This window comes from Salvia hispanica, chromosome 2, assembly GCF_029641045.1.
Source record: "Salvia hispanica isolate PSC_SH4W2 chromosome 2, Shi_PSC_v1, whole genome shotgun sequence".
Classification (NCBI taxonomy): Eukaryota; Viridiplantae; Streptophyta; class Magnoliopsida; order Lamiales; family Lamiaceae; genus Salvia; species Salvia hispanica.
The window spans coordinates 62,716,760-62,742,035 of NC_142693.1; the positions used below are offsets into that span (position 1 = coordinate 62,716,760).

The window sequence follows — 25,276 nt, forward strand, 5'->3', positions numbered from 1 at the left end:
ATGCTATACCCCCTATACCCCCTTGCTTAACCAACAAATCAAAACCTACCTTCGATATCCGCCAAGTTTCAACAAGCTAAGTTGGAAACGCCAGAAAATCAATGCAAACATGAAATCGAGAATAAAAAGAGAAAAAAATGTTATATGTAGGCAAGACGAATCCAAGAATTGAAACTCGTGGGGTCGACTATATTACTAAAATATTAATAAATACAGTATAATATTTAAAAAAATTGTTTAAAAAAAATACTATATTACTTATAATTTAAATACATTTTCTAATAAAATATTTTTATTTTTAAAGTTATATAGAATTTTTTTTATAATCACTTTGATGTTTATCAATAATTAAAAAAATCAATAAATAAAATAAAATGAAATGAAATTATTGTTAATTTAATGAACAAATCTATCTTTTCCTCTCACATTTTAGGACACAAAGTAATTTTAATAGTGGGCCCATTTAGCCCATTCGATCAAAAAAATTATTGAATAAAATAAGAATTAAATGTGTCTTCTTCTTCTTGAAAATATACGTAATACGTCTGAACTCTCTGCCGGTCTGCCCCCTCCGTCTTCATCTCTCTCATCTTCTACCCACTTATATTCCCTATCTCCCCTTTTATTTATGGCAAAGGCCAAAGGAGTGTGGTTGAGATCCGCCGCTTGGGGGTCAAGGCGGAGCTCCGTGGGGTCGAAGATCGAGTTGCGCGGGATCTCAGAGGTCAAAGAATGGAGTTTCCGGCAGCACTCGTCGGACCACGGTGGGGTCGGTCGACCCCACTCGACCCCACCTGGGTCCGTCATTGTATGTAGGAGTTAAATTAATCGGAGTTAGAGGAGTGATTGCAACTAGTTAGCAATTGTTCAATCGAAGTAATAGTTGTGGCATGAAATTATATAGTACAGTTAATTTTACTCTATCAGTCCCAAAAAAGTTGAGTCACTTCTTTTTCCCACTAGTTTTGAGAAATGGTACTAATCCTCTGCATTAAAAAAATATAATCATTCGAAATGACATGCGTTTTAATGACAATTGGTAAAATATGTGAGAAGAATTGGTAAAGTAAGATATAAGAAAAATGAGTAAAGTAAGAGAGAAGAAGAGAAAAAGTAGTGAAAATTAGTGGATTGTGGGGTCCATATCCTAAAATAGAAAGATTCTAAATTTTCTATTTTTAAGTAAATGAAAATAGGTGCTATTTTTAAAAAACGGAGAGAGAATATATAATAAAGTAAAAGCTCGAATAATGTAGTAAAGACTCTCATCTACATTATTCTCACTTTTACTTTACTATATATCCACTAAAATTATTTATTATACAATTTTTCTAAAACAAGTGCAAAAAAAAGTGACTCGATTTTCTTGGGACGGAGGGAGTAGTAAATTATTAAAATCCTAATCTTGACATCCACGTGTAGAACCCAAAAATATAAAAGAACAACTTTACAAAACAAAAATCAACTATGTTTATGAATATTAACTTTATAAGAAGAATGCAATATATATAACTAATTAATAACTACGAATATGGAGTCACACGCAATTAATGGAAGCTATCTTATTTTTTAATTTGACAAATAATCATAGTGGCAGCCTCATAGGTAGATTTGGATGTGGATTCGTGGTCCTCACCATGATATCGAATGGCAAAAGGTAATCAAAATAGAAAATTATGTTACTTTGTACAAATAATCTGGTCACTAAATTTTGTATATATGTCATATTTTAACATCTTCAAACTCTTTTATTCCAAATAAAAAGTATATATGTACAAAACTATAATCTCGAAACAGTGTTCCATCATCTAAAATCAGTGGGATCAACTTTTTGAGTGGGCAAATTAATCTTTAATAAAAACACAGTATTTACACTTACACACCACATTTGCTAGCTAATCAATCTACTTTTAATCATGCAAAAGCCTAATTAAAAAGTTTTGTTAGATATTCCATTAATTACTCTCCCAATCTTCTTCATTCCAATACCATCTCTCACAACACAAGGCTCTTCCATAATCGTTGAGAGGCCTACAAAATCATTTATAATCAGGTAAATGTGACATCAATTTATTCACTAGCTATACTAAAAAAGGAACAAAAAAAAAAAGATCAAATCACTCACCTGATCCATAATTCTTGCATTTCTTCACTTGAATTTCAATCCCTTCCCTAACCTTAATCCTTGCTTCCCTAAAAAGCCATGTCTTCTCCATCTGCTTGTAGATCATACGAACAACTTCATACAAAACCCTAAGCCCGGAACCTCCCCCCGAACTTATGCAAACATTCATGAAGACGATGCAATCCATCAAGCTCTCCTTAGCCATCCCTGTCATGTCATAAGCTTGTGCCCTAATCCAGAGGCTCATGCCATGGGAGTTTGGAGGAGACGAGAGGCAAAGCGCGCGCGTTACATCACTAATGGCCGCATCCCCGTCCCTCAGAAAGAGATGGCAATTTGCCCTTTTGCTATACACAACCATCCTCTCATACCTATGCTTCAAAGGACATATCTCAAGAGCCTCACTATATTTAGAGATGGCTTCTCCTCACTAGGTTTATTGGCAAATTCGATGCCTTGGAATGCTAGGCCAGGACTATAGTAACGACTGCCATAAGCCGCGCCAAATCCCCATCCAAGCCCCAACCCGACACCACAGCCACCACCTTCAGATCGAAGAATAATGTGTTAGTAAGGAGATCAAAGAAGCAATGGCAGAGTAGAAACATATTCTTGCAAGATTTTACCTGCACCAAGTCCAAAGATGTTCAAGGGCGTCTCTGAAAGAATGAGCAACGTAAGGTCAAGATAATAATTTCTTTCTTGGTGCACGACCAGCACAGCGCAGAATGTAACCGTAAAGATAGTAAAGTTTCATAAATAGTAGTACTACTATAGTACTATAAGATAGTAATAAGCAATTCCACGACAACATGGTTTGTGATAAAAGGTCGCGGTGTCTGCAGAAAATTGAGCAAAAAGTTCATAAAACTATCGGGTATTAATTAATTTTTCTGGAAATGTGTCAAAGTTTATAACACTCACTGCCTAGACAAGTATTAATATGAATAAAGCATGGTTATGGTTTCTAAAAGTTGAGGTCAAATATCTGTTTTATGTAATTTGATTACTACATTAATAATGTTTCCAGACATTCGGAAATTGCATTCTGACTATGCAGCTGGGGTCAGGGTATGAAATAAGTTTCGATAAAGATAGAGATACAAGCAATACAAGTGACCCTGTATACAATCTCCTCTGCCTGCAGGTCAGGTAAATGATAAACATTGATCCAAAAATCCCATCGGAGGGCAACCAATTGTTTCACACGAGAGGTCCATCCTAATTCTTTGTCCAAATAACAACACAAACTCCCTAGTAAGTAAGCACCACATACAATTACTAGCTTAATGTGAAGCATTTTGTAGTCTTCCAGATCTTAAAACTATAGTACATATGTAACATCCCGCCTTTTAATTACTCTAAGACTTTTAGAAAAACCGACCTATATATATATATATATATATATATATATATATATATATAGGAGTGATCAAGGTCTAACTAATTTTAAGTGTATAATTAGAGAACAAATCTCAGCCACACATCTTAATACTCCAAATTAATCCTATGGTTTAAACAAACTTTCAAATTTTTATGAGAAAATACTTGTCTAAGGGCATTTTGGGAATTCAATATTTCAACATGAATTAATCAAATTTATAATCATCCATCGTGAGTTTATCGTCAAAATCTTCCCAAATCATTCTCCAATCTGAACCAAATTTAGCTTAGGATTTCTTCCAAAAATATGAAATTCCCGATCTGAATCAAATTCAGCTTCGTTCTGATTGAATTCAAGCGCGATTTTCTCAAATCTGATTGGATCGATCAGCACGAATTAGTTTGGATCGATCAGCGTGATTTGATTCTGATTGAATTCATCACAACTGATCAAATTCGCTCCCGATTAACCAACGCAATTTGATTCCTTCATCGCGACGTCTGGACTCCTTCAAATGGATTCAATTCCGATACATTCATCGGAAGATTATTTCGATTCTGATTCCTCTTCATCGGGAGAGGAAGGAGAAACTGAATCTAAAGGTAATTATCAATTATTATCAATTAAGTGTTGTTGCTCAGCATGATTAGATCGTGTATGATGTGAAAAAACGTTAGAGTGAACTATATGTGACGAACAGTGAAGTAAATATGCTCTATATTGAAGTAAATATTGTTTGTATTGAAGTATATTATTCATTACAGTGAAGTATAACATAATTAAAGTGAAGTATTCCAGTGTTAGCGTAAAGTGTTTGTGATTCATGGTTAAAGTGAAGTAAAACATGGTTAGAGTGAAGTATTCATGTGTTATAGTGAAGTGTCTGTCATCTATGATTGTAGTGCTCTGTTTTTCCATTCAGTGAAGTAAAACATGGTTAGAGTGAAGTAAAAGATGGTTAGAGTGAAGTAAAACATGGTTAGAGTGAAGTAAAACATGGTTAGAGTGAAGTGTCCGTCATCTATTCTTGCAGTGCTCTGTAATTCCATTTCAGTGAAGTAAAACATGGTTAGAGTGAAGTAAAAAATGGTTAGAGTGAAGTGTTTGTCATCTATTCTTGCAGTGCTTTATTTTTCCATTTCAGTGAAGTAAAACATGGTTAGAGTGAAGTATTCTAGTGTTATAGTGAAGTTTCTGTCATCTATGATTGTAGTGCTCTGTTTTTCCATTCAGTGAAGTAAAACATGGTTAGAGTGAAGTAGTCCATGGTTAGAGTGAAGTAAAACATGGTTAGAGTGAAGTAAAACATGGTTAGAGTGAAGTGTCTGTGTAGTGCTTTGTTTTTCCATTTCAGTGATGTAAAACATGGTTAGAGTGAAGTATATTTTTGCTCACAGTGAAGTATATATTTCTTACAGTGGTTTACGTACCAAAATGTCCCGATGATTTGAAACCAAAAATTGGACAAAGTTACATGACCCTTGATCGTGCATTGGACTTCTACAACAATTATGCTCGATATGTTGGGTTTGACACCGGTAAGAAGGGATCAAAAAAGGAAAAAGATGTCATTACTTGGATTTATGTGGTGTGTAGCCGAGAAGGTACAAAGCAAAGAAAAAATGAACAACATGAGGTGAAACGCAAGCGTTCTTCTATTAAGTGCTTTTGTAATGCTAAAGTGTCTTGGAAGTTTTTTATGGGTGTTGGTTATGTTATACAAAGTTTTGTTGAAGAACATAATCACGAGATGGTTGAGGAACGCCATAAGCGTTTTATGAAGTTGAACCGCAATTTGGATTTAGTCCATCAGAAATTCATACTTGATTGCGCTAATGCAAATATCGGTCCAACTTTAAGTTTTAGCTTACTCAAGGAAGTACTTGGTGGATTAGATTATGTAGGGTGTACTGTTTTAGAAGTACGCAACTACAGACGCGACCTTAGAGCATACGTGGAAGGAGCTGATGCACAAATGCTATTAAATGAGATGCGCAGGAAAAAGGAACTTTGTGGAGCATTTACATATGAATTTGAGGTCAACTCAAATGATAGACTGACACGTTTGTTTTGGTGTGATCCAACTGCCAAGAGAAATTATCATATGTATGGTGATATTGTTTCTTTTGATACGACATACTCAACAAATAGGTACGTGCACACTAATTACATTCACATGCCTTGTTCTTTATTGAGCATTTAGTGAACTACAATAAGCTTACAGTGAAGTATATTGAGCATGGCTTATATTGTACTGTTTTTATTCATTTTAGTGAAGTATAATGAGCATTTAGTGAACTACAATATTTGCTTACAGTGAAGTGTATTGTGCATGCTTGTATTGCTTTGTTTTTCCAGTTCAGTGATGTAAAACATGCTTGTAGTGAAGTGTTCCAGTATTAGAGTGAAGTGTCTGTCATCTATGATTGTAGTGCTTTGATTTTCGATTGCAGTGAAGTAAAACAAGGCTAGAGTGAAGTATTCCAGTGTTAGAGTGAAGTGTCTGTCATCTATGATTGTAGTGCTCTGTAATTACATTTCAGTGAAGTAAAAACATGGTTAAAGTGAAGTAAAACATGGTTAGAGTGAAGTGTCTGTCATCTATGATTGTAGTGCTTTGTTTTTCCATTTCAGTGAAGTAAAACATGGTAAGAGTGAAGTAAAACAAGGCTAGAGTGAAGTATTCCAGTGTTAGAGTGAAGTGTCTGTCATCTATGATTGTAGTGCTCTGTAATTCCATTTCAGTGAAGTAAAACATGGTAAGAGTGAAGTAAAACAAGGCTAGAGTGAAGTATTCCAGTGTTAGAGTGAAGTGTCTGTCATCTATGATTGTAGTGCTCTGTAATTCCATTTCAGTGAAGTAAAACATGGTTAGAGTGAAGTAAAACAAGGCTAGAGTGAAGTGTCTGTCATCTATGATTGTAGTGCTTTGTTTTTCCATTTCAGTGAAGTATTCCAGTGTTAGAGTGAAGTATTCCAGTGTTAGAGTGAAATGATTATTATTTATGTCTTATAGTGATTTTAACATGTAGGTACTGCATGATATTTGCTCCATTTACGGGCAAGGATAATCATGGTCGCCCTGTGACATTTGCTGCTGGCCTTTTATCCAAGGAAAGTGCCGACTCCTTTTCATGGTTATTTAAACAATTTGTGAAATGTATGGGTGTGGCTCCAAAGCTAATCGTAACCGACCAAGATTTAGGAATGAAAGTTGCTATTGCAGAGGTTCTTCTTAGTACGAGACACAGGTGGTGCATGTGGCATATAATGAATAAAGTTGCTGACAAATTGCCAAAGAACATGCTTGGTAGCGAAGAACTAAAGAAGGAATTGAATGCATGTGTTTGGTCGGAGTTGATAGAGCCTGATGCATTTGAAGAATCTTGGCATGCTATAATGGAAAGATATGGGCTGGCCAATAATGACTGGTTTTCATCAATGTTTGCATCTAGAAAGTTTTGGGTTCCAGCCTTTTTCCGTGATTTTCCGATGAGCTCGTTGATAAAGACAACATCTCTGTCTGAGTCACAGAATAGCTTCTTTAAAAGGTACTCAAAGTGTCGGGCTAACCTTATGCTATTTTATATGAACTATAACCATGCTTTGGAGGCTCAGAGAAGTAATAGCGCAAAGCTTGAATACTATGATTCAACAAAAGTGCCTATATTGCGAACAGAATTGGAAATTGAGAAACATGCGTCAACAATATATAGTGGTAGTGCTTTTAATGCAATTCAAGAGGAGATAGTTTATGCATGTTTCTCTTTGTCTTGTTCAACTCTAGGAATGTCTACCAATAGAGAGAATGAAGTATATAACATAAATGACAAGGATTCAAACTCATGGACAGTGACTTACTCCATTGGCGATGACACCTATTTGTGTGGATGTAAAAAGTTTGAGAGACTTGGTCTATTGTGCAGCCATATACTTTGTGTGTTGAAATATAAGTTTGTTAAGTTGATACCCGAGAATTTGCGTGGATGGAGATGGTTGAAGTCACAGTTTGTGAAGCCAATACATGGAGGCTTTTGTGATGATGAAGAAATATGTGGACGAGAAGAAGATTGCATTTAAAAACTTGTATGCATTATTCTTTGAAATAGCACAAAGTATTGAAGGGAACATTGACCAAATCAATGCATTTACTGCAATTATTGAAGAAGGTAAGAAGCAGCTTCTCGGAAGTGTTGTTCTGTCTTCGACAGAGAAGAGAGCATTGATTGAGAATTTCTATGGCTCACAAGTTCCAAACATTATTGAAGTTCATCCTCCTAATGTTGTCAGTACAAAGGGAAGTGGTAGTAGGAGAAAATCCAAGAAGGAGTCGGCAATGAAGTTAGCAATGAAACCAGGCCGAAAGTGTGGAAATTGTCATGTGATTGGACACCATGATTCCAGGAACTGCAAAAAGGTGAATGAGAAGGCAAAACAGAGGCAGTGAGTATTTGGAAAGAAACAGTTCACTTTGTAGCCTTTTTAGAGCACCAATGACTCATTTTTATTACACTTTTGAGTGATTTTTATCTCAATTCAAACTTTGTTTTTATGTTAAGCTCAATTGCGAATAAATTCAATATTATTTGTGTTCGTTTTACTGCTTATTACATGTTTTGGTTCATTTATAGTGATGTAATATTGATTATCGTGTAATAAACAAGAATAGATGACAAATACTTCACTCTAACATTGGAATACTTCACTCTAGACTTGTTTTACATCACTGAAATGGAAAAACAAAGCATTACCATCATAGATGACAGACACTTCACTCTAACACTGGAATATTTCACTCTAGCCTTGTTTTACTTCACTCTTACCATGGTTTACTTCACTGAAATGGAAAAACAAAGCACTACAAGCATAGATGACAGACACTTCACTCTAACCATGTTTTACTTCACTCTAACCACGTTTTACTTCACTGAAATGGAATTACAGAGCACTACAATCATAGATGACAGACACTTCACTCAAACACTGGAATACTTCACTCTAACCATGTTTTACTTCACTGAAATGGAAAAACAAAGCACTGCAAGCATAGATGAGACACTTCACTCTAACCATGTTTTACTTCACTCTAACCATGTTTTACTTCACTGAAATGGAAAAACAAAGCACTGCAAGCATAGATGAGACACTTCACTCTAACCATGTTTTACTTCACTCTAACCATGTTGTACTTCACTCTAACCATGTTTTACTTCACTGAAATGGAATTACAGAGCACTACAAGCATGGATAAACAGACACTTCACTCTAACACTGTAATACTTCACTCTAGCTTTGTTTTATTTCACTCCAATGATGTGCATTGTGTATATAGTGAAGTATATTGTGCATATAGTGAACTATATTGTGCATATAGTGAAGTAAATAGCTCGACAGTAAATAGGAACTAACTATTGAATTTAAATGAAGTTTTGTACAATATTTCATGAACGCTTGAAGTTTACAATCATGTTTTCCACATCTATGTCCATGTTTTTCTCACATTCTTTATAATGCTTTGATGTTGTTACCATGTTTTTTAATGACTCATGGTTTATTTCTGACAACATTAATGCGCTGCAATACTTTGCTCTTAGTCTTTGGAGTATTCCCTTGCTCCTTGTAGATAATCCACATTTCCAATCTTGTTCCCGCTCACCATAATAACATTCCATATGTCTCATCAAAAAAACTCCACAATCTTCTGCATTTGATGTTGTTCTCCAAGACATTTTTAGCCTCTTTATGGTAACATCCTTTATTGATTTGCATTGCACGTGATAACCCATTTTTGTCAAATAATGACAAAAATACATTCTCTGCAATATATTATCATGAATATCAGAGGTAGTTCACTGTAAAGAGTATTCTAGTTCACTGTAATCACAAAATACTTCACTATATATCATGTATACTTACCACAGTTTCAGGTATGCTACCATAATTGATTGTGATGTCCTCATCACTACCATTCTTTGAATTGTCAATCACCACTATGCTTTTAGTGCTAAATCTAAAGCATATGGTGTAGTAATGTTCCGCAGCACAAATTGGAAAGAACACCTACAAAGATGATAACAATTTCAGAATAAAAACAACAGTGAATATAACAAAGAATCTTTTATATTCAATATTTACCAAATCAACGTCGACCCACTTGAAATACGGAATTTGTTTAATCTCATCTTCTAGATTGCTACAGAATCTATCAATTGTGGTGTTGATGTCCGCCCCATCAGGCCGTTGTACAACTGTATACAGCTGAAAGATGAGACAAGTCAAATCTGGATATAAATAATTCACTATAGTGAACATATAGTGAAGTAAACATGCTTTATAATGAACATATACCATCAGTTCATTTTTCAAAATTTATACTATTCTTACACATAGGTATGTTGTAAAAAACAGGCGCCTCGATGAAGATAGAGCCCTGTATTCTTCCATGTTATTCAAATAAGATGCCCACGCGTTGATCACACCCACTTCTACTAGCTCATGCGGCAACAGTGAACAAAATTCTCTTTTTGTTACAATTACAACATTATCATCATACAATATGTTGTCCCTGTTCAAACATGTATGTGTGTTAAGATTTCTTTTGTATATTTTTTCTTCTAAATAAGAACTATAATATAAATCTTACTCATTTAATTTAGGTGTTGTCATAATCCAAAAAAATATTTGTGACTCTTGCAAGGTAAACTTTGTTTTTGCCTGAACCATTCTTTCATAGAATGGAGATCGCAGAGCAGCGGCTTTTCTCTTCTCAGCTTTTGAACGTATTGCCATTTGTTCAATCCTAGCACTTGCCTGTCAGGGCAAGAATGAGATGAAAACTTCACTATATTGTTTATATACTTCACTTTATAAGACATACTTCACTTTATAAGACATATAGTTCACTGGATGTGTATTTTTACATTACTGAAATAGAAAAATAGAGCAAGTTTTACTTCACAATAACCATGTTTTACTGAAATGGAAAAAAAAAGCACTACAAGCATGGATAAACAGACACTTCACACTATAACTGGAACACTTCACTCTAACACTGGAATACTTCACTACAAGCATGTTTTACATCACTGAAATGGAAAAACAAAACACTACAATCATAGATGACAGACACTTCACTGTAACACTAGAATACTTCACTCTAGCCATGTTTTACTTCACTGAAATGGAAAAACAAAGCACTTTAAGCATGGATGACAGAGACTTCACTCTAACACTAGAATACTTCACTTTAACCATGTTTTACTTCACTGCAATCGAAAATCAAAGCACTACAAGCATAGATGACAAACACTTCACTCTAACCCTTGAATACTTCACTCTAGTCATGTTTTACTTCACAATAAGCATTTTATCAATTCTTACAATATCCGGATCGTAAACTACTAATTCGGCTGTACGATTTTGTTCAGCTTCTTTCAATTCTGACTGAATGCATTCATCATCACCACCTATCCCCATGAACGCTTCTAATGCAGACGCAATTTGGGCATCCACATTGTCATCCTATTTTCATAACAAGAAAAGAATATCAAATATAAATACCACAATACAAATGTACTAGATATCTGTATTACCTTCAATTGTGTGTTTTTTAATCCTCCTTTAGTTAGATCAGCACAAAATTCTTTTGTCACCTGCATATAGTGATATGTATTTAATCATAAATACAAAAACTTAAAAGGTAGATATAAACAAGAAGTAAAAAAGTATTATAAATTAAAATACAGCATCATAGAAAAAATTTTAGTTCACCCTGAATCATATGTCAAGTTTTAAAACACAACAGACCAAAATCAAAATCAAATTGTTTGCATCATTCCAACACTTCAACTTACATCTTTCTTTTCCAAGTTAATATCAGGAAAAATTGATGTGCCTTCAGCCACTAGTTTGCTCTTTTCATCATAGATTTCCATCATCTTTTCCATGAGATCAATCCACTCTGGATTATCCTCTTGATCGACTTCCATAGCATGTGTCATATTATCAATTGGATTTGACACAGCTTGTTCGACTCGAGCAACCTCGACACCCACCATTCTAAGGGCAGTTACTGCTACAACCTTGAAGCAATTGATGTCTTTGCTAGTTGCCGGAGCATTCTTTATACAGTTCATCATTTTTTTAATAGAAGCTGTAGCTTCCCTTATTGAACTTTTTATTTCATCATTTGAAGAAGCTTCCTCAGTTGTTGGCAAAGTATTCCCAGGAGCTTCATTAGTTGAAGGAGCTTCGGTTGTTGGAAGAGTTTTCACAGGAGCTTCATCATTTGGTGGGAGAGTATTCTCAGTGGTAGAAGGGACAGGGGCAGTGACAATGATTGAATCATTATTGACATATAAAGCTTCAATGGAGACCGGGTCAATAATGCTTTCTATGCTTCCTCGGCCTATAACACCACCATTTTTGAATTCCAACTGACCTCTTTCCCTAAGAAGGGTGGTTGTCCAGTTCCGGACAGTGGGAAATCTTCGAACCACCATCCTCGTCCTGTAGACAACCCTATCAACATAGCATGCCTGCAAAAAGGTTCAAACATGGATTATAAGCTGGGACGACAAACACTTCACTCTAACCATGTTTTACTTCACTGAAATGGAAAAACAAAGCACTACAATCATAGATGACAAACACTTCACTCTAACACTGGAATACTTCACTCTAACCATGTTTTACTTCACTATAAGTTGTGCTTAAATTAGAAAACTCACCAATAAGAAAGTGATGGGTCCAGTGAATGGAGTGGATTTGTTCTTTTTTTTCCAGCTATCATGTGCTGTGATTAGCACATTCAAAACATAGTTGCACCAGTTGTACTTTCTCACATTGGAAATGTTGTCTATATAGTCCAATATTCTTCCATCACAAATCCCATTTGCAGATGGTGAGATCAGCACAGAGTCCAACAGTACAAGAAAAACTTTTTTAAACAACTCACCACCATCTACATCAGTATCAAGCTGGTCTTGCAAATCAGTTGCGTAGATTGAATTTCTGTCCTTCTTCAAAGCTTTTGCAATGTTCTGCATATCATCGTTTATGTAATATTTCTTTTCAATATTTATCTTCCACTCCCCTCTTGGCAATCCTAAGGTCGCATGCACATCCTCCTCAGTGATATGCAACGGCTCATCATCAATTAACTTGATTCTTGTGCAGTTGTCTAGATTAAAATTCTCCAGGAGTGAAAATGCCATTTCCGCAGGAATACTTCTGATCTTTAGATGGACAAGCTGCCCGAATCCCATCTCTTCCAGCGCAGCTAGTTGTTTTTTGTTCATCTTCTCTATGGCATCAACTAGATTTTTAATTCCTACCTTGACAACAAGTTTCGGTCTCCTGATTTTAATATTTTCAAAATCATGCGACACCATTTTTTTCTTTCCTTTAGCCTTATTCTGCTTCTTTGCAGCAGACTCTTCATTGTCATCATTTAAACCTTTTCTCTTTGAGCCTAGAAGAAATAATACAAAAAAAATTACTTCACTGTACTGTATCACAAACACTTCACTCTAATACTGGAATACTTCACTGAAATGGAATTACAGAGCACTACAATCATAGTTTATAGACACTTCACTCTAACACTGGAATACTTCACTCTAACCATGTTTTACTTCACTGAAATGTAATTACAGAGCACTACAATCATAGATGACAGACACTTCACTCTAACACTGGAATACTTCACTACAAGCATGTTTTACATCACTGAACTGGAAAAACAAAGCAATACAAGCATGCACAATACACTTCACTGTAAGCAAATATTGTAGTTCACTCTAACACTGGGATACTTCACTCTAGCCTTGTTTTACTTCACTCTAACCATGTTTTACTTTACTGAATGGAAAAACAGAGCACTACAATCATAGATGACATACACTTCACTATAACACTAGAATACTTCACTCTAACACTGGAATACTTCACTGAAATGGAAAAATAAAGCACTGCAAGCATAGATTACAGACACTTAACTCTAATTTGTGCCATATACATAATATATTTCATTAAGATACTAAATAATTAAATAACTCACATTGAGGTCTATCATGAATATACTTCGACCTCTTTTCAGAATAATCAGTAGTATTTTGTTTGGAAGGTTTATCCTCCCTATTCTTCATCCTTTTCTCTGCAACATCTGCAACATCTGCTTCATTTGTAGTAGAAGCTGTAGTTTTTTGTTTGGAAGGTCTATCCTCCCGATTTTTCATCCTTTTCTCGGCATTAAGTGTTTCATCCTCCCTATTCTTCATTCTTTTCTCGACAACAATTGCTTCATTTGCTGAATCTTTATGACCTTTCATTTGTTCTATAGAAATACATAAAATTAGAATATTCTTTCTTTTCATATGCATATAGAATCAAAAGACTGAAATTATTTCATGAAACCTTTAAGTATGTCGATTGGTACAATCTCAGCCGCAATTTCTGCCAACCTTTTTTCCACTGAAATATCAAGCATAATACAAAAAATTTTACTTCATTGTAGATAACAAACACTTCACTCTAACCATGGACTACTTCACTCTAACCACGTTTTACTTCACTCTAACCATGTTTTACTTCACTGAAATGGAAAAACAAAGCACTAGAAGCATAGATGACAGAAACTTCACTATAACACTAAAATACTTCACTCTAACCATGTTTTACTTCACTGAATTGATAAAACAGAGCACTACAAGCATAGATGACAGACACTTCACTCTAACACTGGACTACTTCACTCTAACCATGTTTTACTTCACTCTAACCATGTTTTACTTCACTCTAACCATGTTTTACTTCACTGAAATGGAAAAACAAAGCACTACAAGAATAGATGACAACCACTTCACTATAGCACTAGAATAGTGTAATACTTCACAAACACTTCACTCTAATAATGTAATACTTCACTAAATGATAAACAGAGTATGTATTTGTTAATGTAATACTTCACTAATAATGTAATACTCACGATCGGAGTCTACGGTTGTTGTTTTTCTTTTTTTCTCTCGATCAAAACCTACACAAAAAAATAGAAGTAGTTAACTGTAGTGATTAACTGTAAGCAGATGTTCATATGTTTGAATTTGCAGAATTCTCAAAACTAACTTTTATTCTAAAACTAAATCTAAATTAGAATGAGAAATCTAAATCATAAACTAGTAGAACAACTTGCATTTTGAAAAATCTTTCTGATTTGAATTCATTGTTCGACTATGGATAAAGGCGACGGCGATTGCAGACGCGATGGATGGAAACGGCGGCGATTGTAGGAACGAGAAGACGGCGACGATGGATGAAGACGACGGGAAGAACAGTGAAGGCGGGATCGATTGATTTGCGTAATTAAAATTGTTAACCTAATTTTATTAGAGAAATGTCCATTATACCCCCGCCTTGTATAGTGAAGTAAATTTGTGTTAGAGTGAACTGATTTCTCCTTTAAATTCGAAAATCACATGTGTTAAAACTAGCCCTTGATTTTCTTAATCTTGTGGCTGTGATTTGTTCTCTAGTTATATACTTAAGGGGCATTTGCCACATATCACTACTCTATATATATATATAAGTTTTGCGCATAATTTCTTTTACTCCTTGTTATGATTAATCGTTGCGAAGTAATTTTTGAATAAGTAAATGAAAATAGTGTTATTACAATATTTAAGATTCTTAAAGTCCACGAAGACCGAGCTTCAAATAAAAGTTTGTACACGTTCTACATCGCGTTCAACATTAGAGTAAAAATAAAAATAAAAAATACTCTTCATGCCCTCCGGATCTTGCTTAATAGTCACGCCTTGAACCCCGATACCTACACGAAAGGATAAGAAGCATGTTAAATCAAGCCGAGACGATCGACGAAATCATATCACATCAAGCACGCTTATCAAACGACGACTCACGTCTTTTTAAGCGACAAGATGTAATATTCTTGTCATTTATGGTATTAAGAATGATTGATTTGTCAACTTACCCCTTTTAGCAAAAGTCATTATCTCTTGTGTAATAGTTTGCTTCCATGGGTTAGGGAATTGACCATGTTTTTCCATGTATCCTTTTCCACTATAAATACCACACCATCTCTACCCTTAATTCTTTTGTTCTTCCACAAAATTCCTAAACAAAAATTTATCTCATGGTGAGGATGCAAGTGGGTGCTTGAAGAAGGAAGTCAAGTTTCTACACACTACCTTGCTTCCATATTTTCTTCAAGGTATCCACCTCTAAACCATTTTGATTTCCTAAGCTTTGCATCACATTTACTATTCTTTTTCCATCACACCATGTTAGTAGAATTCTTCCAATGATTCTTATCTTTATCAACATCAATAGACCGACTTTTCTCACAATTTCACGTTCAATTTAGACTTTGAACGTAGGACTCTTATGCAATACTATTGCAATACCCCTTTCATGACAATTAATCTAATGAATTAAAGCCATTACATGCTTCTCTTCTAAAGTTAACAAGGCATAAGACATTATAGACAAGAAGGTGTTAAGTTTGAAACCTCAAGATGAGAGTATAGCTTAGAATTAATAAAGCCGATGCCCCTGCCGGACGATGCCGCTGCTGCCTCTGCCGGGCAGCCGCTGCTGCAATCACAAGGCAGCCACGCACACCTTGCTGCACTCACGAGAGCCACACGCACACAGCCGCTCCGCTTGGCAGCCGTACACGCTGACGCCGCTGCTGTCACACGGTGGCAGCCACCGCTGCTGCCCCTCAGCTTTCTTCTTCGCCACTTCCGCCACTGCCCAACGCCCGCAAGTCAACGGCGGCTGGTCTCGCGCACACCGGCGAGCCGACCGCACCCCGACGCTAGTTTTTTACCATGAATGAAGGAGGAGATGAGTTTGTGTGTGTGTTAAGGTATGGAGTGGTTTGTGATAAAGAAACGTACTTGAAAATGGACGAGGCGGCAGAGATCGAGTGACGGGCGGACGCCGGCAACGGAGGCTCCTCTCCGGAGGCAGCCGAGCTCCGTCGGTCGAGAAACAGAGAGAGACCGAGAGAGAAGGAGAGACCGGGAGAGAGAGGACGAAGAGGGAGGGAGACGCCCCAGCTACCGGCATCCTCGCCGGTGACGCCGTGGCCGAACTTCGGCGGAGAGAAAGAGGGGGAGATTTAGTCAGAGAGAGAGAGTTAGATGTGGGAGAAAGAGCCCCCCCCCCCTTCCTTTTTGATTGAAGTGGTAGGGTTTACTAATTATTTAGGATTTGGGCCTCCCCTTTGGGCCAATTAAATTTTGTAGAATAGTCTCTTATTTATTCTGATATGGGCCAAAAATTTAGAGGAAAGGGGATTTCGGGCTTTGGATCATAATGAGAAAATGAACCTTATCTCTTAATTTAGGGTTGATATTACTTAATTTGTTTGAAGCTTTTAAATAATTAATCTTATGGTTAATTAATATCTTACCCTCTTTACTTAATTAATTTCTCCAAGATAGGAATGTACGAGCTCAATAATCTATCTCCCAAATAAATTACCAATTTCTTTTAAAGTCTTTATAAAATTTAGTGATCCATAAGATTAAAGGAGTAAAGTTATCTTAATCGAACCTCGAACATAGGATGCATACTCCATGTAGGATCATTTCATGTCATGCACCTTATGTATGTTCTTAAGACTAATTTGTAATCATTATACTCTTTCAAGAAGGGCGTATTCGCGGAGTTTGATTTCCAAGGCCAAGCTTTTGTAGCATTTTATTTGGAAGCTTTGAGGTGGGCTTTATATCCAACACATTAAGTGTGGATAAAATTATTAAATATATGAAATGATTTTTGTTTGATAAAATCGCACTTTTTTTAAAAAAATGTTATCGTGCCATAAATTATTTGTTTTATGATGATGCCTATCTGTTTGGCGATGCCAAATGAAGGAATGGACCGTGAGTCATCGTAAGGGTTGGCCGGTCAATGTGATCGTGGAAGGTGGCCACCTTCCCGACACACAATGAACCATCAGATATGACGGATTGCTGGAATGAACTTAGCTTGATCAAGCGAACTTTATGAAAATGAACTTAGTAAGCTCGGGCCTTTTAAGAAAAACCCCCGTGTGTTACTGTGATGGCATGATAATAACTTTTTCTAATATATGTGTATCTTTCGGCAATGTGTTCACCGAGTACCTCGTACTCAGCCCTGCATGTATTTCTAAATGTGCAGGTTGAGCAAGTGATGAAATGATGGCTGAGTGGAGTTGGTGGTCGTCTCATCTCTTTTGTAGGATTTTCGTGGCATGTGTCTTCATACATATGACCATGTGGTTACAACTCCTTCTGCTGTGCATGATAGTAGTATTTTGTAATGTATGGGTCGTAAGAACAATGTCTAGTATCGAGTGACCTTTGATAAACATTCTTGATTTTATGATCCTTCGTTGTCTTGCGAACCTCTCTTATCTTATGAAAAAGTACTTGTGTGTCTTATTGTTAATTCTTCCGTCCACTTTCTATTCCCTCTTCTTAATTCCCTCCCTTAGTCACGATATACCGAGCGATGCTATCCTTAGCAAGGCGCGGTCGTGACAACATAATCCAATAGAATGGTTACATGGCAGTAAGTAACACTGCATCTTCATGACTATGCTACATACTCCTACTTGATTGAATGGTCACATGAAAGTAATACTGCATCTTTTCGACTTTGCTGAATGTAGAATATGGACAACAAGTCTAAGCTCGACAGGCTTCATGAGACACTGACTAATGCAGCTTAATAGCACCTTAACAAGTAGGATGCATGTTGAAATCAAGATCACCTTCATACATTACATTAATGATTGTAACCTATATCTTCTCAAAGACAAAAGGCCAACTTAACTATGAAAATTTTTCATACAATAAACCACACATTGACAATGAATATACACAGAAACATATACATGCTCATCCATTTTAAAGAAGAGAATCATAACCTAAACCAATACAATCTTGGTATGGATCATCCTCCACCAAAATTCACATTTGCAACTAAATCACAGAAAGCAGCTGAATAACAAAGTAGTTCCTAAACAAATCAAACTAATAGAGATTATATGATCCACAATCCTTTCTCTGCTCAATTTGATTTTATCTGTAGAAAAACCGACGCAGAAGAATTAGAGTAACTAACCTCCGAATCCCCAGCCAACTCCAAAACCACAGCCAACTCCGAAACCTGAAGCCAGTTCAAAATCATCAAGAAATTGCATAAAATTTGTTTATAGAATGAATGATGAACCTCACCAAAACCGACACCTCCTCCAGTGAAATTCGTTAGCACCATTTTCCCCAATTCCGTAGTTCTTGATTCGGAAACGGGCCAAGATTGAATCTTTCTGCAGATTTTTGGGCTAGTAGATTCTTAACTTTAAATGGGCTTGCTTTAAAGTGATCTTACTCCCAAACAAGCTTATCAACACATTTTATAATCCAGATTCATTTAATTATTGTTGATATCAGTGATATCTTATTGACTCTGTGAAATTTAATTTTGAAGCATATGTTATTATGTTCATCTTGTAATCGTTATTGCTACGATTTTTTAGATAAGGGAGCACCATTTGCGTTTTCAGACTTAGACGTTTGAATTTCATTGTTTATTTATTTTATTATATATTGAAAAATAAAATAAATTTAATTTATGTCTAGGTAGTTTGTGGTGAAATTCTTTAAAATTGTGTACTAGAATTATTTGGATATTTAAAATAGGATTATCTAGATTTTGTAATTAAAAAAGGTTCAGATTTTTGAAGAGAAGTATGTAGAAGTAAATAGACTATATAGAAAATTTTAGAATATAATCTGTGTATGGTGTCTTATAAATATTCGATAGAAATTGAGAAGTAAAGTATTTCCAAATTGTCCAAATCACAAATAACAAACTAAATAGACTAGAAAAGATTTACAACTCATTTATCAAATGAAATAAAAAATAATAAAATATTAACTAATATATATTTTAATATTTGTGAATAAAGATTAAAATTATGACAAAAATAAGTCAAATGGCAGACAATAATATATAAAATGGAAATGACTTTATGTCTTCGGTGCGCAGTGAACATTAATACTAGTATTACTTTATCAATCAACCACGAGATTGTTAGCCAAATGTCCATGACCAAGGGATTCCAGTTCGACCGCCGTTGGCGCCGCAGATTGTGAGCATTGGCGGATCCAGCATAGAAATAGGCTTAGTGGCCGAGCGGTAGAATGTTCCCTTCCTCATTTCCAGGCTCGGGTTCGAGCCCTGACGTTTCTTCTTTTACATAGTTCTTTTCTTTATTCATGCTCTCTTTAATTTAAATGTATTTTAGCTTTTACTACTCCTGATGAATTTAAAATATATAATGCATTACATATAATTCTTTTCTTATAAAGCTTAATCCTCTTAAATATTTAACTGTTTATATTTTTTAATTTCTAATGCATTTAATTTGTAAAAGACCTACTTTTTTAATACCTTTAATTTATATCATTTCCGTAAAGGATTTTAATTCTTTTCTAAATCATTTAATATTTATGTCTTTTGTGTTTTTTATGCATATTCTTTTATGAAAATAATTCAAAATTTTCTCAAATAAGTCAAATGATGATTAGGCATTAAAAATAACATTCCCTGCAAAAGCATAAATAAATTAACAATAATATACTATATAAAGTAAGAAATTTTATTTTAGATAGGGGAAGTTATTCAAGTAGTAACACTTAAAAGTAATCCGTTTTTTATATATAATAAAGTTTCTTATTGAAAAATTATGACATATTATTAAGAAGAAGATAGAAGATCGATTCTCAATCTCTTAGTTCGTATAATTATTTATCGTACCCCATACCAAAATTCCTGGATCCGCCACTGTGAGTTATCCGCATGGCCGCGATAGATACCGGTGGGAGTGAAACTATAATTCCATTAAAGACTTTTAAATTTTAAATGCGAGTATTGAAATGGGCTTTGTATTAATTTTGCCGCAAAATTTTGGTTCAAATATGAAGATTGAGAAAGCTGGTTGGATAAAACACTACACCGCATAAATAAATAATGCTACTTAAAATGTAATGTAATTTTAAAATTAATGATTTGAATAATATACATTTTTTTAAAATTAATAGTAATAATTTAATACTATTGTTTTTCAATATATTCAATCCTACTAGACTTCTCTATATTATTCTCTCTTCTTTTAACTATTTAATCATTTTTCCAAAATGAGTGAAAAAAAAATATTTCTCACACAACATTATTAATTGAAACTAGATAGTAGATATTGTTTAATAGAAGTATTTCGTTGTGTGACGAAATGATAAAATTTTAAAAATTATCATTTCATAAGACAACCAACCCTTCTACTAAACAACTGAAATTTGGTTCTACTAAACAACTGAAATTTTATCATTTTATGACACAAGGAATACTTCTGCTAAACAATAGCTAGTTTCCACGTGTAGAACCTAAAAATATAAAATTTGGAAAACAAATACAAAATCAACAACATTTGACAACACATCCCATGTTTATGGATATTTTATTAAGTTTATGAGAGGAATACAGATATAACAAACTAATTAATAAGTACGAATATGGAGTCACACAAAATTAATGGAAGCTATATTAACTTTTATTTGACAAACAATCATAGTGGCAGCCTCATAGGTAGATTTGGATGTGGATTCGTGGTCCTCACCATGATATCGAATAGCAGAAAGGTGATCAAAATTTAAAATTATGCAACTTTGTACAAATAATCTTATGTTTATTCTTGATCTGGTCACTAAATTTTGGTTGCCATATTTTAATATTATCAAAACCTTTTATTCCAATAAAAACAAACTATAATCTTGAATCAGTTCCATCATCTAAAATCAGTGGGATCAACTTTTTGAGTGGGCAAAATCTTTAATAAAAACAAGCTAGTTACATACCACATTGGCTAGCTAATTATGCAAAAAGCCTAATTAAACGGTTTTATTAGATATTCCACCAATCACTCTCTCAATCTTCTTTATTCCAATCCCATCTCTCACAACATAAGGCTCTTCCATAATCGTCGATAGGCCTACAAAAATGTGACATCAATTTATTCCTTAGCTAGTTATATGGAATATATACCAAAACAAGACAAACTACATTACTCACCTGATCCATAATTCTTGCATTTCTTTACTTGAATTCCATCCTCTTCCTTAACCTTAATCCTTGCTTCCCTGAAAAGCCATGTCTTCTCCATCTGCTTGTAGATCATACGAACAACGTAATACAAAACCCTAAGCCCGGAACCTCCCCCCGAACTTATGCAAACGTTCATGAAGACGATGCAATCCATCAAGCTCTCCTTAGCCATCCCTTTCATGTCATAAGCCTGTGCCCTAATCCAGAGGCTTATGCCATGGGAATTTGGAGGAGACGAGAGGCAAAGAGCGCGCGTTGCATCACTAATGGCCGCATCCCCGTCCCTCAGAAAGAGATGGCAATTTGCCCTTTTGCTATACACAACCATCCTCTCATTCCTATGCTTCAAAGGACATATCTCAAGAGCCTCACTATATTTAGAGATGGCTTCTCCCACATTTCCCACCAAGAAATGGTGATTCCCTTGTTGCTTGATTAGCTTCACCATTACCCTTCTCTCTTCAATTCTCTCTCTTGACATCAACTTCTCTCTCCTTTTTCTTTCAACCTTTAATAGCCATATCTCCTCTAGTGATCTTTGAACATTGATATCACCATTCTTGATTTTGGTTTTTTTGTAGTCATGCAAAAGTGTTCCAGTGATGGAATCTCCCAAACTCCTTCTATTGCCAAGATTCCTCAACTCAACCAAATCCACAAGGCACAATGCTGCAGATTCAATGACATTGTGTCTCGAATCGACATCCTTGAGAAGCAAGCGGAGGCAATCAATCCCCATATACTGCCATTCATCTGAAGATCTTGAAACATTGCATAGATTCTCAATCACGTTCTTGGATCTTGAGATGCTCTCCCTCCCAACTCTAGTGTGGCACAAGATCCTGATCAGCCCAACGCCACCTGGCGATGCGTGATTGGCCAGTCCACCCCACACTCCACAAAGCTTCTCAAGAAACTCCCTCTTGCAAATGAGATGCAAACACCTCTCCTTCACAGCAAAGCAATTCAAGAGATGAATGCTCCAACACTGCAGCTGGCTGGCCCATTCCTCCGCCTTCCTCCCCTCCATCTCCGCCCCTCCCTCGCCTCGTGTGAGCAAGTCGCAGTGATACCTAACCCTCCCCATCCCATCCTTCACTCCCACAAACTCTTTATAAACCTTTTCCAAACAAGAAACAGCCAAATTCATGGCTAACTCCACAACTTCCTCTTCATAAACTGCCACAGCCTCGAACGTCTTCTCATAGCTTGCAAGGTGGCCTAGTGCCCTAACAGCCACCCTCTGCTCCACCCAGCTCATCTCCCCTCTCAGGAGCTCCAGCAGCGGCTGCACCACGCCAGAATCAACCGCCCTTGCAGCCGAATCAGCCCTTTTCATGGTGTAGGAGCCCACTATGTGGGCAGCATAGTAAGGGATGTAGATGTTTTGGTGCTTGAGCAGCCAAGATCTGTCATGGATGGCTTTGTTCATCAAGATTGTCATGCTTTGGAAGAGGCCTAGAGAGAGAAGCTCCTCGTCTTCAGGCCGGGTCATGGCGAGGCTCCATAGCTCACTCACCACCAAGATTAGGTGCTCATTGTCAAGAAAAGGTATCCCTTTTAGGTAATCTTGGATTTTGCTTTTCCTGATTGATGAGTCTTGCTCCTTCATTATGCAGAAGAAGCAACTAGACTTGGACATGATGTTTTTGAGATGTGTCATTTTTAGTATGGATGGATGGTTATATATGTCTCAAGGGTTTAGGGTTTGAAGTGGAAGAAGATGAAGAAGAAATTAATTAGTTGGTTTTGAAATAAAATTAGTGGATAATTAGGCAGAGTGGTGAGATTAAGCGGCGGATTAGATGACTTTGTGTAGTTTTGAGGATTTGAATAATGTTATAAATTTATGTGATCATTGTTTTTTCACACATCAGCTAGCAAGATTAGTTGAATCCTGCCTAATTTTTTCTTGTTCAACTTAATTTTTTTTTTAACTATAGTTCTAGTTAGATATCTTTTATTGGGATTAAGAAAGGTTAATTGTACAATGAATCTAGTATTGCTTTAGGTGCTAATGTTCACTAGAGATAACATAATAAATCTCATGTCTATTCCCTAAATAGAAACTCCATTGTCTTATACGGAAACAAAGGGTTATATACATTTAAGAAACCTATATGAAACAGTAATTAATTAGGGTCTCATAATTACTTGGGAAGAAACCACTATCCCTGCATTATTGGTGCCATGAAAATAGATGATATACAAGTATATATGCAAATTTCTTGTAAAGATAATTAACTTACCTCCAAGGCTTAACAGTAATATTACTACACTTTATGAAGTAATTTAATTGAGGTAATTAAGTGGTCCCTAAACTGTCACTTGAAGCTTCATTTTTACTATCAATCATGCAACTACATTCTCATATAATATGAATTAGTACAATTTGGGAAGGTCTCAAGAGTAGGTAGTGAATTACATAAAAAGCATTTTTACCAATCCATGAATCCTTATTTGTTAGATTAATTAATCACATATTCCTTTTCTAGCATTTTTTTTTTCTTTGTATACGCATGGATTATGGCATATGCCTAAATTTGTCGCATTGTGTAGAAAGCTGTCTTCTCCCTCTCATAAAGTTAATTTATTTTGTCACTAGTGCCCCTAATTAAGTTAATAATTTTTTAAATTCCTTGCTTTGAACTTGGAATCATGATGACAGTTAGTTCTTGGTGATGATGATAGGATTTGTGTTGTGTTCTAGTAAGAAACAAACAAGAGAATTATGTTTTTCGAGGTTAATTCCTTTGAGGACAACTTCATTATTCAATTCTGTTCATCGTTTACATAAACCCTAACTAAGAAGCTTCCTTTGTTTTATCCATTATATATATAAAGAAAGAAACCTTAGTTTTTCTGCACTATTTGTATAGAAATAGTCCAGAAGCCCTAATAACAATAAATGAACTTTGATGGAAAAACCCATTATGCATCACCACTCCTGAAATATCAATCCATTTCGCAAGTCTTTTAAAAATTCCAAGTCATTCTAAGATCGTGACTTTTCCAGCTTCGTCGACTACAAGTGCATCATCCATCTTTCAAAACTAGTCAATCCTAGTTAAGAAAACATATCTCAAGGACAAGAATCTCGTATTTTATTTCACCGATAAGCACGAAAGGGTGTGCATTTTTCCCTTTACATCCTAGATTTGGTGTGCATTTTGCCCTTTACATCCTAGATTTAGTCCAACTGCAGCAGCAACTATAGTCCAAATTAAGGTGAAATTAATGATTAAGCATGTTGAAGAATGGAAGTGGTGTTGTGGTCCCTCGACAACTAAATTTCTTTTTACTAAATATATGCATATTTTGATCCATATTGTGAAGTCATTGGGGGAGAACACAACTCATTCTAATATATTATACAGTAACAAGTACAAACCGGCGACTGTCTCAAGAATATGCGGCTGTCATGCACCATAAGATGTAATGAAGATCTTGATAAAACATTAGTACTATATGTTAAGTATGATTTCATTCTTCTTCCTACAACTCATGTGGAAAATTGTTGCTAGAATCCTGAAGGATATGGTACAAGTGACAAATGACAAATCATCAAAATAACAAAAAAAAAAAAA

At 35.4% G+C, this 25,276-nt stretch overlaps 5 protein-coding genes and 2 long non-coding RNA genes across 9 annotated transcripts; 3 read left to right on the forward strand and 4 right to left on the reverse strand.

The window, feature by feature from the left end:
- Nucleotides 1–1,825: 1,825 nt before the first annotated feature.
- LOC125209727 (uncharacterized) lies at nt 1,826–2,831 on the reverse strand. Of its 2 annotated transcripts, XM_089063496.1 has the most exons (3): nt 2,752–2,822; nt 2,126–2,670; nt 1,826–2,031 (listed from the first exon to the last, which is right to left on the reverse strand). In XM_089063496.1, the coding sequence occupies exons 2-3, from the start codon at nt 2,484–2,486 to the stop codon at nt 1,931–1,933; spliced, it is 462 nt and encodes a 153-aa protein (XP_088919622.1). In that variant the 5' UTR covers nt 2,487–2,670; nt 2,752–2,822; the 3' UTR covers nt 1,826–1,930. The 2 variants fall into 2 exon arrangements, with proteins under 2 accessions (XP_088919622.1, XP_047965299.2); XM_048109342.2 differs by having other exon boundaries at nt 2,126–2,831.
- Nucleotides 2,832–4,983: 2,152 nt separating this feature from the next.
- LOC125206397 (protein FAR1-RELATED SEQUENCE 5-like) lies at nt 4,984–5,712 on the forward strand. The gene has a single exon (XM_089065266.1). It carries the CDS (start codon nt 4,984–4,986, stop codon nt 5,710–5,712), a length of 729 nt encoding a protein of 242 aa, XP_088921392.1.
- Nucleotides 5,713–6,548: 836 nt separating this feature from the next.
- Nucleotides 6,549–7,956, forward strand: LOC148932868 (protein FAR1-RELATED SEQUENCE 5-like). The gene is made up of 2 exons (XM_089065267.1): nt 6,549–7,563; nt 7,619–7,956. Exons 1-2 carry the CDS (start codon nt 6,549–6,551, stop codon nt 7,954–7,956), a joined length of 1,353 nt encoding a protein of 450 aa, XP_088921393.1.
- Nucleotides 7,957–8,950: 994 nt separating this feature from the next.
- LOC148932869 (uncharacterized) lies at nt 8,951–11,167 on the reverse strand. The gene is made up of 7 exons (XM_089065268.1): nt 11,162–11,167; nt 10,890–11,030; nt 10,153–10,319; nt 9,894–10,074; nt 9,645–9,767; nt 9,426–9,569; nt 8,951–9,325 (listed from the first exon to the last, which is right to left on the reverse strand). Exons 1-7 carry the CDS (start codon nt 11,165–11,167, stop codon nt 8,951–8,953), a joined length of 1,137 nt encoding a protein of 378 aa, XP_088921394.1.
- Nucleotides 11,168–15,171: 4,004 nt separating this feature from the next.
- LOC148932870 (uncharacterized) lies at nt 15,172–16,682 on the reverse strand. Of its 2 annotated transcripts, XR_016136019.1 has the most exons (4): nt 16,430–16,682; nt 16,037–16,347; nt 15,499–15,641; nt 15,172–15,336 (listed from the first exon to the last, which is right to left on the reverse strand). It is a non-coding gene; the product is annotated as an uncharacterized LOC148932870 (long non-coding RNA). The 2 variants fall into 2 exon arrangements; XR_016136020.1 differs by lacking the exon at nt 15,499–15,641.
- A 4,679-nt stretch (nt 16,683–21,361) lies between these two features.
- On the reverse strand, nt 21,362–23,352 carry LOC148932871 (ARM-repeat/Tetratricopeptide repeat (TPR)-like protein). Its single transcript, XM_089064146.1, has 2 exons — nt 21,657–23,352; nt 21,362–21,576 (listed from the first exon to the last, which is right to left on the reverse strand). The coding sequence occupies exons 1-2, from the start codon at nt 23,350–23,352 to the stop codon at nt 21,476–21,478; spliced, it is 1,797 nt and encodes a 598-aa protein (XP_088920272.1). The 3' UTR covers nt 21,362–21,475.
- Nucleotides 23,101–23,594, forward strand: LOC148932872 (uncharacterized). Its single transcript, XR_016135233.1, has 2 exons — nt 23,101–23,240; nt 23,309–23,594. It is a non-coding gene; the product is annotated as an uncharacterized LOC148932872 (long non-coding RNA).
- Nucleotides 23,595–25,276: the final 1,682 nt, after the last annotated feature.

Excerpts from the sequence above, each read along its gene's own strand:
- LOC148932871 (XM_089064146.1), bottom strand. The coding sequence starts at position 23,352 with ATGACACATCTCAAAAACATCATGTCCAAGTCTAGTTGCTTCTTCTGC. Across the intron at positions 21,577-21,656 it reads ATGCAAGAATTATGGATCAG|GCCTATCGACGATTATGGAA; the intron begins GTGAGTAATGTA and ends ACATTTTTGTAG.
- LOC125209727 (XM_048109342.2), bottom strand. The coding sequence starts at position 2,486 with ATGGTTGTGTATAGCAAAAGGGCAAATTGCCATCTCTTTCTGAGGGAC. Across the intron at positions 2,032-2,125 it reads ATGCAAGAATTATGGATCAG|GCCTCTCAACGATTATGGAA; the intron begins GTGAGTGATTTG and ends ATGATTTTGTAG.
- LOC125206397 (XM_089065266.1), top strand. The coding sequence starts at position 4,984 with ATGACCCTTGATCGTGCATTGGACTTCTACAACAATTATGCTCGATAT.
- LOC148932868 (XM_089065267.1), top strand. The coding sequence starts at position 6,549 with ATGATATTTGCTCCATTTACGGGCAAGGATAATCATGGTCGCCCTGTG. Across the intron at positions 7,564-7,618 it reads TTGTGATGATGAAGAAATAT|CACAAAGTATTGAAGGGAAC; the intron begins GTGGACGAGAAG and ends TCTTTGAAATAG.
- LOC148932869 (XM_089065268.1), bottom strand. Across the intron at positions 10,320-10,889 it reads TAGTTTACGATCCGGATATT|GCAAGTGCTAGGATTGAACA; the intron begins GTAAGAATTGAT and ends TTGCCCTGACAG. Across the intron at positions 9,768-9,893 it reads TTTTTACAACATACCTATGT|CTGTATACAGTTGTACAACG; the intron begins GTAAGAATAGTA and ends CTCATCTTTCAG.